General features: G+C 43.2%; 1 protein-coding gene across 2 annotated transcripts in view; it reads right to left on the minus strand.

The window, feature by feature from the left end:
• The window catches only part of HHAT (hedgehog acyltransferase), a 346,612-nt gene that overhangs the window by 266,248 nt on the left and 61,547 nt on the right, over positions 1-18,817 (minus strand). For both annotated transcript variants that reach the window (XM_044267471.1, XM_044267470.1), the window contains exons 4-5: positions 13,398-13,511; positions 463-657 (exon numbers count right to left, since the gene is read on the minus strand). In XM_044267471.1, the coding sequence (XP_044123406.1) occupies positions 463-657; positions 13,398-13,511 (309 nt within the window). The remainder of the gene's footprint in view (positions 1-462; positions 658-13,397; positions 13,512-18,817) is intronic.

An 18,817-nucleotide genomic window follows, 5' to 3' on the forward strand; every position in this document is an offset into this window, starting at 1 on the left:
AGAGAGAGGAGGAAGCAGGCTCCCTGCTGAGCAGAGAGCCCGATGCGGGGCTCGATCCCAGGACCCTGAGATCATGACCTGAGCCGAAGGCAGCGGCTTAACCACTGAGCCACCCAGGCGCCCCTACAGATGATTTTTTGTTAAATGCAGAGAAGACTATTGTTTTCTTTTCCCACCGTTCCTTACCCTCTGTTCCTGCAACATCTGGCACCACCCATGCCTATTAAATTGGGAAAAGTAAAGGTCCATCCTGGGCAGCCTTAGATGGCTAGGACATAGATCCAAAAGACAAGAGTGCAGAATGCAACACACCAGGACTCACATGTACCAACCCAACGTGGCCACTAGGGGGACCCCCACCATGCTTCGTCAATTGACTCTTGGCTAAAAACAAGACACCTCCCTAATGGAAGCTCTGCCAAAGACAGCCTCTCCTTCCAAGGGTAAAACAGCAACACTTACCTTAACTTCCTCCACATCTTGCAGCCTTAGTGTGGAGAGCAGGAGGAGAGAACAAAGCCATGTGAGGACCAGCGACCGGAACTGGGCTACACAGAAGGAGATGAGGGTGTGGAGAAAAATAATGGCTGTGCCATGGGCCCCGAGCACACACCAGGAGGCCCATATTCCATAAGCCCCCAGGATCCAGGGTCTGTGCTGCAGACAGGGAGGGATCCAGGGAGAGAGAAGGAAGGAGAGGGCCAGGGAGGAAAAGATAAAAGAATTAGCTATATGAGTATTGCTATTAAAGGTTTTACATATAAGAGCATAATACTTAGTGATCCATTAACGAAACTATTCTCACCGCCCCAGGGATTTAGTGTAACACGGACAAACAGGATTCAAAAGGACCTTCCACATTAACCCCAGAACTCCACCAGATCCGCCCAGAAAGAAGGAACCACTTTTGGGCCTTCAGCCAAAGCCACCCAGACCACTGGATTCCCTCAACGAGATACTTCACTGACTTTTCAACAGACCTATGGAAGCGAGAAAACTGGTGGAAAAACTACTAATCTGGAACACTAGCCCCTACATACACTATTCTGCAGAACTGAAGGTAAAAGAAAATGCTGGTGCATGTTTTCTCGGGAGTCTCACTGAGACAACTGGGCCATTCAAGTTCACAAACGGCTTTCGAAACTCCAAACCAGAGATTTAAATTAAAATATTTTGGTACATTTCTACTAGCATATCATTCACAATCAAACTGATGTCACAGAAAAAGTGTATCTTACCTGCTCTTTATACAGTATTGTGGCCTTTGCCTAATCAATCTGATGGACAAGTTCATTCCCATCTTAGCAGAATCAGAATATTTTCTCTCCAGTTACCAAGTTTTGTAATTATTGACATTGAATAAATAATTAAACATGTCTTTGCTTTTATGATATATTCTTGGTCATATCTGGATGGTAAATCTTTACTAAGCCACAATAATGTTTTAATATTGTTTATAGATACATATTAACCACATATTATAGTGGCTTAATTATTCAAGTTTTGAAGTCCAACTGCCTAAAATAAATCCTGGTGTCCCCATTAAGTAGCTGTGTGGCCCCCTGGCAAGTTACTTAATCCCCCTGTGCCTCAGTTTTTTCATATGTCAAATTAGGATAACAGTATCTATTTCATGAGCTTGCTGTGAGGATTGTTAATGCATGTAAAATCCTCACAACAGTATCTGCATACATAGGAAGGACATTACAAATTCTAGTTATTATTCCTATAGGGAAATACAATGAGTCTTTTCGGTGTGCACTTGAAAATATGTTTCCAGGAATACACTGAGTTAAAAAGTGGGGAATGCTTGAATTGATGTCTTCTTGTGAAAACAAGAATTCTTTAAGGCAAAGACAGATGTAGACCAGGAGCTGTAAATCTCATCTTTAGATGCTAACTCTTCCAAAATATTGTCTAAATACAATTCTTTCCCAAACCTACATTCCAGCCCAAGAGAGAACATTTTAGACGAGCGGCTAAGTCAGCCACTTTTAAGTTCCAAGGAAATCAGAGAGATCTGTAGTTCTGTTCTACTATTTTTCCATCCTACTGCCCACAGAAAACAGTCACATAAATTTACTTCAAATTTTCCCCCAAACACTCACCTCTGAGCAGAGTCCAATTATAAGAAGCAAGGTTGCCAAAGACCATTTTACTGATTTTAACAAATTGGGGGGGGGGGGTTTCCAACAGGATCTAGAGGATTGAGCACCAGAGATCCTTTTCCATGGGCTACACACATACACAGCCACATTTTTATTAAGCATGATTTGATCCATGTGGGAGAAGCCTATGTGTTCAGCTTTCATTTGGAAACTTAACCACAGACTAAGGGGCTTCAAGATGGAAAAAGCGGAACAAGATTCTCTGATGAATTTAACTGTGCTCACCAAAGCTACCTAAGAGGCACACTACTCTGTCCCAGTTCTCATCCCTCATGGTCTTCCTCCTGCTCAACAGGACAGGCAGGCAACACTTGGTACTGTTCCAAGATGGCGTACCCAAGGCTCTCATGTTACCTGCACACTCTCCACTATGCCTCGTACCACCTGCTCCTCCTCCCCGGCAGGGAGAGGCAGCTCTACCACACACATCCACGGCAGACAGGTGATATGAAGGGAAAGATGTAAAATAGGCAAAAACAATCACCAATTTTTTTTTAAAAGTTATATAAATAAGAACCCCACTAAACTCCTGAGAGCATGATCAGTCATCCATGCCTTGTTCTCTGACCGGCATCAGAGAAGGACAGTCCCCGCTATCAGTACAGCCCTTAGGACACACCTCCTCTAACCACTAACCCTCCACATGCATCTGAAACTGGCAGAATCAGCTGGAAATAGAAGAGAACATTGCCCACCAGCAAGCAGCCCCATGGATGGCCTGCTCTCTGAGGAGGAAGAGGAGGGGGAGGGCTCAAAGGCCATTTTCATGTGCAAAGGCCTAAAACAGCCCTGTTCCACCTATTTCTATTCCAAAAGTGCTTGTCGTGATCTCAGGGTCATGAAATTGAGCCCCCACCCTGGGCTCTGGGCTCAGTGCAGTCTGTTTCTGCTTCTCTCTCTCTCTCTTCTCTTTGCCTTTCTCTCCCCCTCCCCAAACTCCTGCACTCTAAAATAAATAAATCTTTAAAAATAATAAAGTAAAGGGTATCAAAGTGTAAGCCACCCAAAGCTCGAGAATAAGACAGGCTGGGTGAACTCTGCTGAGGCCCAGGACTGTCCTGACCCCCCTTCACTTGCCTCACTCCAGGCTCTTCTGTTTCTAATAGAAGACGAAAAGGCAGGTGAGGGAAGAGAAGAAACTTTTAAAAGTCTAACAAACAGTAAGAAAGGAACTATATTTTTGTGGTCATTCGGATTCAGTTGAAGAGAAAATGCAGCAGCCTTCCTAACGGGACACAGTGCTTCCTGCCCCGGACTGAAGGACGGCCACCTGTCCACTGCTCCCTGTGTTGACACCGAACGGACCCTCTGCTTGACAGTCCCCTTCCGCAGACTAATATCCTGTCTTGTTCAAATTACAATAACGTAGGCCCAGAGTCTAACATGGCACCAAGCAGACAGCGAGCATCCCATGAATACTGGGTAAGTGAACTAATGTGGAGTGGGTAGATAGGGGGGGATGGATATGCTTCCCCAAGTCTTTGGGCTTAACCTGGTAGTTATGACTAACAGGTGACAAAAAGTCAGCACCAACACTTGGGGCTTTTTAGTTGACAAACATGAAAAGCTGCTGTTTTCGAAGGTCTGTACTTATACCCCTGACCCTCTCACGAACCAAGGCTGCTTTGCCAGTACAGATGGAATGGAGTCATTTCACGTCTTGCTGCCTACTGCCTGCTTTCCATTCACAGGGGTCTCTAACTACTCGATTTGTGTTGTGAAAGTTCAGAGAGTTTAGCATGGTCAAGGCACAGGTTCCAAGCCATGAAGGTGGACATCTGTGGTAGAACCCACTGCCTCTCACCCAATGCACGGGTTCAAGGAGACTAACCAATTGAGCTGGCGTATTTCCAAGGCTGAACTCAGCACCACTGCGGGAAACTTCACCCTTCTGTTCTTCAAATCTTCTTAATCAGGAGTAAGGACCTAGCCCCAGGGAGAGCCGGCTGGCAATGCCCCCGACCCCGCCATCCTTCTCTCCCATCAGCTTGCTCTGAGCTGCGGGCACCGAGTGACAGGAGGATGTGGCTCCCTCCTTAGCTCACCTCCAGAGGGAAGGGTGAAAGGGTAAAGCCTTGGTGAGGACTCCTGTTGGCAACGTTACCAGACTTTGCTGTCTATGAATTATTTTTGTACAGCTTCCCAGAAACCACTCAGTGGGGGCATTGTTTGAGAAATAAATAAAAAGAGTCAATCAATAATCCTTATGCATGGCATAATTTATTATATACTATATAACCAATTGCAGCTGCTATTAAATATATATATATATATTTATATGTATGTATCTCCCCAAAGAGAAAAACCAAAACCATCCCAGAGTCAAAACAACCACATTCTAGCCTGCCTTTCCTGGGGTAAAGGCCAGCGGGCCTTCACAAAGCAGATTTCAGTCCTCCCTAGATATGCACTGAGGGAGCAGAAGAGTCTGGTTAGCACATGAGATTCCTATTAGGTGTGTGGTTTCAATAAGATGCTGGCAGGAACACTGCTCACCACAGCCTTCCAGAGGTTAGTTTACTCATTTCAGCCAGTGCCACGGGACCACATTTTGCAGTCCTGTGGCTGAGGAGCTCAGCTGGTCAGGGCCCCATGCTGATGATGTGGGTTCTGCCAGTCAGAGGTACACTGAAGACTCAGCTCTGGGGTTAGCAACAGAGCCACCCGCAGCCCCCACACCAGGCCAGCCTCCTCAAAAGGTGCACACAAGGGTATTTTTAGTTCCGAGGGCAGAGAACGCAATGTCTCAGGTGGTGGCAAGGCCACAGGGGTGTTCAAGAAGGGAGGCAATGGTCTGACCCACCCAACGCACAATCCAGTCATAACAAGCCGACAGCCAAAGCTCCGGGCCTTACTCAGCCTCCCCTCCCGGCCTCTGACACAGTCTCGCCAAAACCCAGAGAGAGCGCCCTACCCAGAGAAAAGGCGTTTAACCTTGGCCAAGAAGCTCAGTGGAAAGTTTTATTACTTATCATGGTGGGAAGAAAAGCAAGCAGAGCAATGCAGTCACACTTTTGGACATAACCTGCCTCTCTCTGGGAGGAGGTGCGACCCCCAAAGGAAGAGAGATGAGATGAGATAGTAGATGGAGATGGGAAGCCTCACTGGGGGCTTAGGGACTGGAACAGCAAGACTAGCTCAGATGCTAACATGCCTTCCCTGCAAGGGCTCTCTGTCCACACCTCCTGACCCCTCCAGGAATGGGGAAATAAAAGACAGCTGCAGCCCAAATCTTCCACTTTGAGGAAGTCCCATAAACACCCACCATCTGGGACACTTAGTCCAGGTGGTGAAACACAAAGCTAATGGGGCCAAAGTTGTGGTTCATACTTACCTATCAGGGCCAAGCAGACTCAGACAGAGAAAGCCCTGTGCCCCAGCCACAGGCAGAACCCCGCCCACCAGCTGTCACACAATCAAGCCTGCAGCTGAGATGAGGGGATGAACAGACACACACTGATGACTCAGTGCTCTCCCCCTGATTTTGCATAGGATGTGCTCTACGGATACAGAGTCCACCTGCCCACGCAGGCCTGGTACAGAGTTGCAGGAAGCTGAAAGAAGCAAACACCTGCATTCCTTCAGACCGCAGCTCAAAGGCACCTCCTGGGAAGCCTTCCCTGACATCCCCAGGCAGATGGGGCCCCCGCCTCCTCCCAGGCACCCAGCCCACCACGGCAGCAGGTCCAGAATCAAGATCGGTATTTGGCTTCCTCTGTGTGCTCACCCAACTTTCTCAGGGGAAGGGTCTGCGTCTCAATCCTTCCCCCCATCCCCACAACCCAACCCAAGTTTGAGAGAAGGTCAGAGAAAGACAGGCAGGGGAGGTGTGTAGGTCAGGGGAGGTGTGTAGGTATGGCTGGACAGACAGCCTCTCCCCTCAGGGTTTCAGAATCTCAAGACAGTGGCCTCCTTTCTTGAGCACGGTAGAGGTGACTGCTCCCAGAAGCAAACACACAGACCACAGTCAGGGCACACAGCAAATGTCAGCAGCCCACAGCAGCCCTTGGCTTTCATCCCATACAAGCATAACCCTGAAAAACATCAGACCCTCACCACTACCCTGAGAAGCAGGCAGCACCTTCCCTATGGCACAAATGAGGAATGGGCTCAAAGATACTATAACTAACTGGCTTATAAGACCACGAAGCGTGAAGGTGGCAAATGTGGGATTCACTTAAGTACTCTTAAGTATTCAGAATACTGCCCAAGATAAAAAGAGCCTAACTCAAAGTCACAAGCAAATTAAGTGGAGAAACATCTAGATCCTAAACCAGGTATATTTCTGATGCTGGTACATGCAAAACAGCAGCTGAAAATGGAGGCAGTTTGGAAAGGAGGCGCATCTGGTGGAGAGCCTCTGGAAGGTTAATCCACATGTAGCATTCTCCACCGGGCCAGGTCCCCTGCGGTGAGGGCTGCTTCTTGGAGGCAAGAAAACCTCACTCTTTATGCATAAAGCATAGGTAGGCATATACTACATAAACAGTGTATCTGTGGTATTAAAATTTCACAGTAAGAAGTCACAATTGGGAAAAAGGTGGGAGTGGGGGCACCTGAGTGGCTCAGCCAGTGAAGCATCAGCCTTTGGCTCAGGTCATGATCCTGGAGTCTCAGGATTGAACCCCACATCAGGCTCTCTGCTCAGCTGGGTGTCTGATTTCCCTGTGACCCTCCCCTTCTTGTACACACATAAATAATACACACACACTCTCTCTCTCTCTCTGAAAAAAATAAAAATCTTTTAAAAATAATAATAAATAATATTAAAAAATAAAAAGGCTCAGAGAGGAAGGGGGGCAATAAAGGGAAAAAAAAGCTAGAGAGACATTAATCTACAGGAAGCAAACATGAACTAGCAAGAACAAGTGAGAGGCAAAGGAGACCAAATGGATGTGGCCATCGTCAGGCCCAATACAGGTGCAAGAGTCATAAGGGGGACAGGAGAGGAAAAGTTGGGTATGCCCAGGGCACCCTCAGTTTTCCTTCGGCCCTGCTTCATTCTTCCACATGTGCAGTTACAAGTATATCAAAAATCAAAACAGAGAAAGGAATATTTATAAAGTCTGTAAGGTATAGAGAAGAGGAAAACAGCCCCCACACACGGGCCACCAGCTGCAGAAGGACAAGGCTCTACCAGGGTGTTGGAGGGTGCTGGCCAGAGGTCACTTGAGCCTCAATTAAAATAAACCATCAAAGGGGAAAAAAGGGATGGACCTGCATCTCCTCCAATGCTATCTGATGAGGGAGCAGAAGGCAAGCTGAGGGCAAAGCTGAAGCGGACAGCCCACAAACACCCCCTGCCCCATGGGATATACAGGACATTCCTCAGGCACTCCTGGCTGCCCTGAAGGAACAAATAGTTAACTTAGATCACAATCCTGCAAGACATGGGTCTCCCTCAGTTTATAAATGTCCTAGTGAGTTACATGGAAGAAGCTTGCTTATCAACAGCCTAACTTCCAGAGACCCCTGGAAGTTTCCTGAAGTCCTAACATCACCCTCTCCTTCATAAAATTGAGGGAGGCTGAGACAGAAGGAAATGTAAATAAAACTGAATTTCTTTTAAACCTGCAGCCCATTCATAAGGACGTGTGATAGGAGGAATGTAACATTCCTCCAGGAAGCTCCCAACTATCTCACTCTTCATGCCTTACCAGAGGGGTAAACAACCTTATCAATGGCAAGGCCTCCAGGAGCCCATGGCTCTTAACATATGAAAGTTCTTTCTCAAACCCCCCCTTTTTCCTCACCTCTCCCAACTCAGTAGTATATAATCAGCCACCCCTCAAAACCCCAGGGCAGCACTCTTTCTGCCCACAGGTCCTGTCCCTGTACTTTAATAAGCACAGATTTTACACCACAGACATCTCAAGAATTCTTTCTTGGTTGTCAGCTCGACTACTTCACCCCACTGAACCTCACCTCTATTCCAAAACCCCATCGTATCTACTTCCCATCCCAACCAGACATGACTACTATCCAGAATTTTAATAGTTATCTCATCTTTGTAAGCGTACATGTGAATGTATCATTTAGTTTTGCACAATTCTGAGCTTTACATGGGATCATATCTGATGGAATCCTCTGCAACTTGCCTTATCAGCTCAACGTGCTGACCCAAAAATTCATCTGTGTTGACCATCACAGCTATGATTCAGTCCTTTCCGTGGAATAAATTCACCACAATTCTCCTTTTCCCCATTATGGCCACTTGGATTGCTTCTGGTTCTTCATTATTATAAACCTCACTTCACTGAATGTCCTGACTCATCCCCTGATTGGCAAAAAAGAGTTTCTCCAGGGGATATGTCAGAAATAGTACTGCAGCTATGGGCTCGGCACCTCTTTGTATTGCAAAGAAAAATACATATTCACAAGCTCTCTGTAGGAGTTCAGGTAGCCATGACTTGACACAACCAGGAGTTTTGTCTTTGCGCAACTGGAGAGTATGAAATGATATGGTTTTAAGATGCATTTACTTGATTACTAATAAAGTGGAACATGTGTTCCAAGTTTATTGGTCATTTGTGTCTCCTCTTCTGCAGATTTCTTTCCACATCTTGAGCCATTATTTACTGGGTGATTTGTCTTACCTTGGGAAATTTCTTTATGTATTCTAAATACTAATCTGTCAGCTTGTAAATTACCTATTAGTGACTTGCTTTTTCACTTTCTTCATTGTCCCTTTGGATACATCCAATGATGTACACACTGCTGATTACACAGGATTATACACTGATAAGTTTAACTACATTAGAATAAGAACTTACCAATTCATTCCTTCACAATTTCTACTTCTTATGTCTTAAGAAATCTTTCCCAACCCTATCATTAACAGATATTCCATATAACGCTTTCTAAAAATGATATACCTTTTCACCATAAGTCCTTACTCTCCACTGAAAAGGAAAAGTGTGCATTTCTTTCGAACAGAGCTAAACAATTGTGTCACCACCGTTTATTAAACACTTCATCTTTTCCACACAGATCTGAAATGCTAATTCTGCCACAAAACAAGTGTCCATCTATGCACAGGTATTTTCTAAACTCTATTCTGTTCCATTGGTCCATATGTCTACCCTGCTGCCCATACAACACTGTCCTCATTATATTTTTTTTTTAAAGATTTTATTTATTTATTTGACAGAGAGAGATCACAAGTAGGCAGAGAGGCAGGCAGAGAGAGAGAGAGGAGGAAGCAGGCTTCCTGCTGAGCAGAGAGCCCGATGCGGGACTCGATCCCAGGACCCTGAGATCATGACCTGAGCCGAAGGCAGCGGCTCAATCCACTGAGCCACCCAGGCGCCCCTCATTATCATATTTTTATAAGTCATAATATCTGGTAGGGTACATCCTCTGGCTTTGGTATCAATTTTATACTATCTTGTTAAAAGGTAGGTTCCCTCTTTTTCTCTTTTCTGAAAAAGTCTGGGAAAGATTTGGGTCATTTGTGTCTTGGATTTTTGGCAGAATTGGTATATTACTAGTATTTTCTTTACAGACAGATTTTTGACTAGTGATTCAATTTCTTTTCACGGTCATAGCACAATTTGGTCATTCTATTTCTTCATGAGTCAGTTTCAGTAAGTTGTATTTTCTAGCAATGTGCCTGCTTTGCCAAAGTTTTCAAGACTTTTGGTGTAAAGTTGTACAAAACATCCTTACTATATTTTTTCATCAGCTTTTTCATACCTAATACTGCTCATTTGTGCACTTTGTTTTTCCTTGACCAATCTTGCCAGTGATAATTTTATTAATTTCTGTTCTTATTTTTGTTGTTTCCTTCCTTTCCTTCTATTCTTTCTAACTTAAGTTGTATGCTTAGTTCAGTATTTTTCAGCCTTTCTTTTTTTAATATGAGTATGTAAGATTATGGTTTACAATTAAGTATCATTCTAGCCACACCCTGTTAAGTTTTGATATGTAATATTTTTCATTCATTTCTAGTTTCTAATTTCTAGTATGATCTCTTTTTTGACCTACAAATTATTTAAAAGTATGTTCTCTTTAATTTCTAAATGAAATAGAGTTTTTAGGTCATCTTGTGTTACTGGTTTCCAAACTTAATTGCACTGGGATTAAAGAAGGTAACCTATATAAAACACATACTTCAAAATCTATTTGAAAATACTTTTGAGATTTGTTGAAATTTATGGTCCATATATGATTAATTTTTTAAGATTTTATTTATTTGAGACAGAGAGAGAAAAAACAGGAGCAGGGAGAAAGTGGCAGGCTGAGCAGGAAGCCTAAAGCGAGGCTCAATGCCAGGACCCCGGCATCACAACCTGAGCTGAAGGCAGATGCTTAACCAACTGAGCCACCCATGTGACCCCTATGTGGTTAATTTTTATTAATACTCTGTATTCTTTAATACAGAATATGAATTCCCTAGTTGTTAGGTATAACAATTTACATATACTTCTTATATCAAGCTTATTAATTAAATTTTCCTTGTTTTTTTCTATATATCAATTAGTCATGAAATTATGTTAAAATCTCCTGGGGGATTTTATATCTCCCCAGGATATAAAATATCCTGGGGGGATATTTTATAGGGGCACCTGGCTAACTCAGTTGGTTGGGCATCTGCCTTTGGCTCGGGACAGGATCCTGCAGTCCTGGGATCAAACCCCACATCAGGCTCCCTGCTTAGCGGGGAGTCTGCTTCTCCCTCTGCCCTTCACCTTGCTCGTGCTCTCTCACCCCGCTCGTGCTCCCTGGCACTCACTCTCACTCTGTCAAATAAATAAATAAAATATTTTTTTAAAAATCCCTATAATCACATATTTATCTATCTTTATGGTACTAACCAACTTTTGCATATTATATTAAAACAAACAAAAGTAGAATTAACTCTTTTAACTCCTCCTAATTAACTCTTTATCATTAAACAATAAATGTCTTTGTCACTAATAATGCTTTTTGCCAGCTATTGAAAAAACTGTACCAGTATTTGGGTGGGCAGGGGAGACGGAGAGCCTTAGATTTGCTTGGAACATCTTTCCCATCCTTTTACTTTCCATGTTTAGGAAAGTTTACTTTCCTAAACTTTCCATGTCCCCCATTTTAAGTAGATCTTGCTAAGAAGCACATCTCAGGACTCTGTTTTTATTTCTTTTTTTATTTTCCTTTATTTCTGTTTTTCTTTTATCCAGTCTGACAATCTTTTTCTGGGGGATATGGGTGGGGATAGGTCCATTTCCACTGATTGTGATTATCTCCCACTTCTTTTGTACTTTCTATTTGTCCTATCTTTTCCATGTTTGACCCTTACTTTTTTTTTTTTTAAAGATTTTAGTTATTTGAGAGAGAGAGAGCACACAAGCAGAGAGGAGGGGCAGAGGAAGAAAGAGAAGGAAGTCTCCCCACTGAGCAAGGAGCCCAATGCAGGACAGGATCCCAGGACCCCAGGATCATGACCTGAGCCAAAAGCAGACACTTAACCAACTGAGCCACCCAGGTGCCCAAACCCTTACTTTTTAATGAGATTTCTAACAGATGAAACCCACCACCTTTTTAAGGTGGTAAAAAAAGAATAGTACTGTCTCTACCCCTACTTTACAGAAAATGTTGAATTAAAATTCAGTGGTGAGAAGTTTTTCTAAAGTTATAAAGCTAATCAGTGAGAAAGCCCAGGACCTAATACACCAGCTAATATTCTTCTGTTACACTGCAACTGACCCTTACCACAGCAGTAGTACAAAATAAAAGTGACAGGTATTATGCTATTCATTTTACAGATGGGAAAATTGAGATCTAGGGGCAGAGTAAGTCATTTACCTATGGGCAGAGAAACCTTGGTTAAACACAAAAATGTTAAATTTCTAGAAAACTTGAACTCTTAAAAAAATACCACATTTGTGGCTTGAGTACCTATACTATATAATCCTTACTAGCTTAGGGATACCCCAAATATGTATTATTTATTATTGGGTCTACTTAGAAAGTCCTAGGAAATGTCTAATGTTTGAAGATATGACCGCATGTAATGATTTTAGTTTTTGCCATTTTAGAAGATGGAAATCAGCTGAATACAAAAAGTAATCAATATCATATTTAAAACAAAGAAAGTTAATGTGCTGCTGGGATTTCCTATCTTCCAGGATGAGAAGTGAGCCTTAAAAGTACCAATTTTCAGGAAACAGCTAAAAAATGGCCCAAGTCAGGTCCACCTCTCAAGCCACATGCACACCTTGTTTTCTCGGTCTCACATTCTGGTCTCTCTTGCCCAGAGGCTCCTGTGTGTTGTTTCTTCACCTCCACGAACCTCTAAATATCAAACATTTTTTGTGGGCTGACTTCAAGTCACTTTCTGGTTGTCTTTACTACATAGATTCCCCAGCAGAGACTCATTTTTTTTTCAAATTAGGAATCTACAGAGTCAAGAAGCATATAGCAGAGGACTCTGGACAAAGCGTAGTCCCTCCACTACAGAGAGATCCTCCTGGTAGTATCTCAAACCCCAGGGTAGCTAAACATATCAAGAGGGTTTCAATCTTCCTGCGAGCGAAAGCAATTCCCAAACACCCTGTTTGAAGTAGCCCTTATCCTCCACTCCAGGCCAGGGTCAAAATAAAAAATACTACTGGAATTCTGATCTACAACAGCTACCGTGGCATAAATTATTTGACATTAAAATTATTCCCACTTAATGATATCATTCACTCTACTTTCTTCTGAACTTACACGAGAAATCAGAGGTCCTGACAAGCATTTTTTTTTTAATTTTTTTAAAGATTATTTATTTATTTATTTGACAGACAGAGATCACAAGTAGGCAGAGAGGCAGGCAGAGAGAGAGAGACTGAAGGAAGCAGGCTCCCTGCTAAGCAGAGAGCCTGATGCCTTGCAAGGCTCAATCCCAGGACCCTGGGGTCATGACCTGAGCCAAAGGCAGAGGCTTTATTTAAACCACTGAGCCACCCAGGCACCCCAAGCATTTGTTTTAGTAAGATCATTTGATTAGGTATGATCTTAATACCGTCTGTAGTTCGTTTTATTCTAAAACCTTCAATGGTTTTTAAAGTAACTTGGAGGAAGCAAGTGAAAGATAAGAATATATGAAACATTTATCATAAATGCCTTTTTGATCATCAGCAGGTCTATCTCATCTTTCCAGGCTTCCAAGGCTAATATCCACATCTTCTGATTCCCAGTTCAGGACTCTTTTCTCTCAGAAAGCAAAGAAAGCCGCTTAAAAGGAAACGAGGCATGTGAGCATACCTTCCTTGCAAGCACATTGGCCAGCTGAGACACAGCCACGTGGCCGAACAGAAACCGCAGCAGCCGTTGTTTTCCCCATTCCATCCAGAAGCTCCACTCAAAGTCGGTGGGGTCCTAAATAGGCCGAAACAAGTTAATCAGAGGGATTTTCGTACATCTTAAGCAGAACACAAACTCCAGTTAATGAAACAACCCGAAAGAAGGCCAGTGTGAGTCCAAACCCCATCGAATGGCGTTTATACACTTCCGGCCCAGTGCTGCCGTAGTCCCACCCACGTTGACTCTTCCCTCCCGCTCTGCTGGCCTCCTTGCCATTCTCCAAAGAAGCATCTTGTCAGAGCGGATCCCCCAAGACCCTCTGTGGAACAGAAACCATTATTATTCCCATTTTATAAAAGATGAAACAGAAGCTTAAAGAATTCATGTACCCAGTGTCCCACAGATAGCGCAAGCAATGAATTGAGGTCATCTCAGGTTAACCACGCGAACAAGAAAAATGCAAATTGGACACTAATAAAATTGCTTAAGGTCAATCCTGTTAAGTCTTGCTGTCATTTTAGACAGGAGGATAATTTGATAGAGAAGTTAACCAACTCCCTATAGGACTAGGATGAAAGAATGAGAGATATGCTTCCCTTCCCTTCAGGAAGCTCTGTGTCCATTAGCACCATGTCTGGACCTGTACTAGGCACAGGGTCTGTGTAGTTCCCTGGCAGGGGCAGGTGAAAACTTCTGGCAAGACTGAACAAGTGAACAGCTGGGAACTGACATCCAAAAGCTTTGGTTTGGCCTCAGGAGCCCCAGGGAGATCATGGTGGCCAAGGTGAGTATGGAAGGAATAAACAGTGACTAGCCACTCTAAAATGGGCAACGCAAGGTTGGCCAATGAACATCTCGGCACCACCATGATAAGTGGGGATCTGAGATCCTCTGGACTTTCTAGCCAAATTGTGTGGACGGGGAAGGAATCTCCTAGTGCTACTGATACTGAACAACTCACCAGTCTCTGCCAATGGAACTTTAATTGGATTTAGAGGAAAATACATGATTTTTTTTTTTACACCTGGGGATTGAGGGGCAATTTCATACCATTACACATATAATAAAACTCTTTTTCCAGAAGGTAAAATATAGGTTTATATCAAACTATGAATACAGAGGTAGGAAACCTAGCAGCCAACATTGCAAACTTTTTTTTTTTTTAAGATTTTATTTATTTGTTTGACACAGAGAGAGAGAGAGAGCGATCACAAGTAGGCAGAGCAGCAGGCAGTGGGGGGGGGAAGCAGGCTCCCCACTAAGCAGAGAGCCCGATGTGGGGCTTGATCCCAGGACCCTGAGACCATGACCTGAGCCGAAGGCAGACTTAACCCACTGAGCCACTCAAGTGCCCCACAAACTTGTTTTGATTTAGAACCCAGATCTACCCATATACTGGTTATAATGATCTTGAACGAGATGCTTTACCTTTCTATTCTATAGGCTCATAGGATAACATTACTGATCTTCTAGGGGTTTATGAGGGATTTTTGTTTCTTTTTTCAAGGTTTACTTATTTATTTAACAAAGAGAGAGAGAGCATGGGGTGTGGGCGCAGAGGGAGAGAGAGAATCTCAAGCAGGCTCCATGAGATCATGACCTGAGCCAAAATCAAGAGTTGGATACTTAACTGACGGAGTCACCCAGGCACCCCAGGGTTTGTGAAGTTTAAATGAGAATACACACACACACACACACACACACACACACACACATATACATACATATACCAAAAGTTTAAAACAGTTACTAGCATGCTACACTCACTAAAAACTGTTACCGGCACTGCTAGTTTTACATACTTCCCATTCTGTGTTAGCCAGCAAGACTGTATCATGCTTTCTATGGTGCCACTTGTTTGCATTTTTTTTCCATTTTCCAAATAAATACTTTTTTATGTTATTATTTTATGTTATTAAATTTTTTGTTATTTTATGTTATTAAATTTTATATTTATGTTATTTTTTATTTTTATTTTTGTCATTTTTTTATTTTACATTATTTTTATGTTATTTTATTTTGTTACTTTATGTTATTATGTATTTTATGTTATTTTATGTTATTAAATCACACATGTTCTCCACACTCCAGATCCTGATACACCCACGACCTGCTCATAGAGCCCCATTCCCATCAAAATCATGGATCTAGTCCAGTTCCTTCCACTCAGAGATGATGACATCAGAGCCCAGGACATGCCCATGCCTCACAGCCAGGTAGCTGCAGAGCAGGGAACTCAAACTTTTAACCTGGGTCTTGACCCCAATTTCAGACTAGCAGAGAGTAAACTAACTAAACAAAGGCAAACAAGCTCAAAGGTCACATGATGATGTCATACTAGAAAATGATTTCATACTAGAAAATGCCATTTTTGTAACAAGGATAAAGGTAAAAACACTAAAAGCCAAGGTTGATTTTTTTTTCATTCCCCTTCAAAAAATATTCCAATATTTTACCTTTTTAAATACAATGTTCTTAACTCAGAATTACACTTAAAATTCAGAACCCCAGGCTTACCTATGCTTCCAAACTTTTCCAACCTTAATTATTTAGCAGAAAAATGATAACTTATAAAAGATAAGAAACCAAAAAGACCTTTATGTTCCACCAGAAGGCCCAGGATTCCTGAACACCCTGTGCTGGTTAAACCCCATCAACAAAATTATACAGGCTTTCATCATTAATTCCTTTTCAGAAAATATCCATTTAAAAGAAATAAAAATATATCCCTCATGTCTGTCCTTCTCCATTTAAAATATTTACCTACAGGAAATAACTGGACAGAAAAGCTGAGCCAAGAACAGAACAAGATGGCCAATAACTAGTGGTTAATGATTTGGGTAAGAAAAATGTTGACTGGCCTGCTTTTATAGGCAACAGCTTTACAGACACTGAGTTCAATCATACAATTCAAGGCAAATGTTAGAGACTCAAATCAAGAATAATTTTTCCATATTTTGTTCCTTCCCCAGTTCCTTTCTTGACCCTGCAATTCTTAGTCAATTTGAAACTATTCTTCAGTTCTTGAAGTGAGTCAGACATAGACTGTGGATACATTCTAGCCAGACAGAACCAGGACAGCTCCACAGAGAAAGGGGAGACTGAACTCCCAGGGACGGTCATCCACACCCCATGTTCTGTGTAAGTGCTTCTCAATCTTCAGTGTGCACACAAATCATCCACACATGGCTAAAATGCAAATTCTGGCCCAGGTTCTTATCTCTGGGACTGGGATTCCAGATGTCCAACAAGCTCTCAGGTGATGAGGCTTCCTGGCCTTGGGGCCACATGTCAAGTAGCAAAGATCTAACACTGATTACACCTCCGTACAGCTGAATGCTCATCACCTCAGAGGATCCATAACAGGTCACCCCACCTCATATGATTCTCAGGCAAAGACACACTAAAGTGGACCTGGGGGACCTCAGGGGCTCAGTTGGTTAAGAGTCTCCCTTCGGCTCAGGTCATGATTCCAGAGTCCTGGGATAGAGCCCCACATCAGGTCCTCCGCTCAGAGAGAGCCTACTTCTCCCTCTTCCTGCTCCTTCCCCTGCTTGTACTTTCTCTCTGTCAAATAAATAAAATCTGAGGAAAAAAAAATCTTAAAGTGGACACCTAATCTTTACAAACTGAACAACCATCATCTTGCATACTATGGAAAGCCCTGAGCAACTAGATTCAAGAATTTTTTAGATGAATAAGTTAACACACACAGTTATTCATTCTGATGCTTTCAATCTGCAGCCAGGCAAGATTGAGAAGTCTAAACCACATGACAGTTCAAAAGAAAGGAGGGCCCAGGTCTGGTATTCTTTTTTTTTTTTTTTTAAAGATTTTATTTATTTATTTGACAGAGAGAGATCACAAGTAGGCAGAGAGGCAGGCAGAGAGAGAGAGAGAGAGAGAGAGAGAGGAGGAAGCAGGCTCCCTGCTGAGCAGAGAGCCCAATGCAGGGCTCGATCCCAGGACCCTGAGATCATGACCTGAGCCAAAGGCAGCGGCTTAATCCACTGAGCCACCCAGGCACCCACCAAGTCTGGTATTCTTAAATGCCTCTTTTCCGTATGGAGAGGAGAGTTCTATCCTAGGCACTGTGGGAAACCCTACACGGATTCCTCGCCTTGGAGAACTCGTAGAACCAACACCAACCCCCTACCATCAAGACATTGAAAATCTGCAAGGCAAGAGAGGTCAGTCACAGTGATGTGATTCAACCACATATATTTGTATAAATGAGATCTTTCCCTCTCACATAAATCACTAATATTCTGCATATGTGTTTTCTTTTTCTCTTTTTTAAAAAATTTTATTTATTTATTTGACAGACAGAGATCATAAGCAGGCAGAAAGGCAGGCAGAGAGAGAGGAAGGAAGCAGGCTCCCTGCCGAGCAGAGAGCCCGATGTGGGGCTCAATCCCAGGACCCTGGGATCATGACCCGAGCCAAAGGCAGAGGCTTTAACCCACTGAGCCACCCAGGTGCCCCTGCATATGTGTTTTCTAATGATAACCTCCCAACAACCCTTCCAGTCATTTTGTTTTTAAACTATATTATAGATGACTTAATAGGAGGTCAGAATAGGCAAATTATCTGCTCAAAATTAGTGGGCGGGGGGGAGAATTTCAAACACAGGCCTGTTACCACAGAGGAAGTCCTTTTCCAAGATGTTTCTACTTGTGCTGATTCTACCTGTGGAGCAGGAGAGCCCCACCCAGACAGACAGATGCACACACACACATGCACAGACATGTACCCCACTATCTGACTAAATGGTCCCTAACTAAGAGGGTGCTTCCTTAATGCCACCATAACCACAGAGACGTTGGCTCAGTGTGATGTCTTTTCCCCTCTTCCAGGTGGACCTCACTGCACCCCCTTCTGTCATTCACATCTCAGTTCCCGCCCCTTTATCATAGCAGATCTTATTCTAGTGCTTTTTATTATAGTTGGTTCATGGGTTTTCTCTCCAGGGAGAAGAAATGGCAAGTTCTTGAGAGTATATTCTTGACTTAACAAATTTGTACCACAAATGCCCAAAATTCAGCACGCCTTAAAAAATGGTGGGGGGGAAAAATGGTCGGGGAGAGCAGTCAGGCATCCTAAGTTCTCATCACACTTCAGCTCCTGCACAAATCTGGGTAAGTCCCTTGGCTATCTGGACCTGAGCCTTCTTGAAGGTAAATGAAGGGATGGTCTAGCATGATGTCTAAGATTCCTTTCAGAGAATAACCCTCAAAAAAGTTATTTTCCAGACTGAAGGAAAGAAGCCCTAGTAGAGAGCTAGTCACCTGCCCACAGACTGAGTTCTGACCAAATGCCCACCCTTTAGGAAAGGGGTTGATCTCCCATCACCCCCCTGTGTGAGCACTCCTGGCCTCCAC

Source organism: Neovison vison, chromosome 10 (assembly GCF_020171115.1).
Source record: "Neovison vison isolate M4711 chromosome 10, ASM_NN_V1, whole genome shotgun sequence".
Classification (NCBI taxonomy): Eukaryota; Metazoa; Chordata; class Mammalia; order Carnivora; family Mustelidae; genus Neogale; species Neogale vison.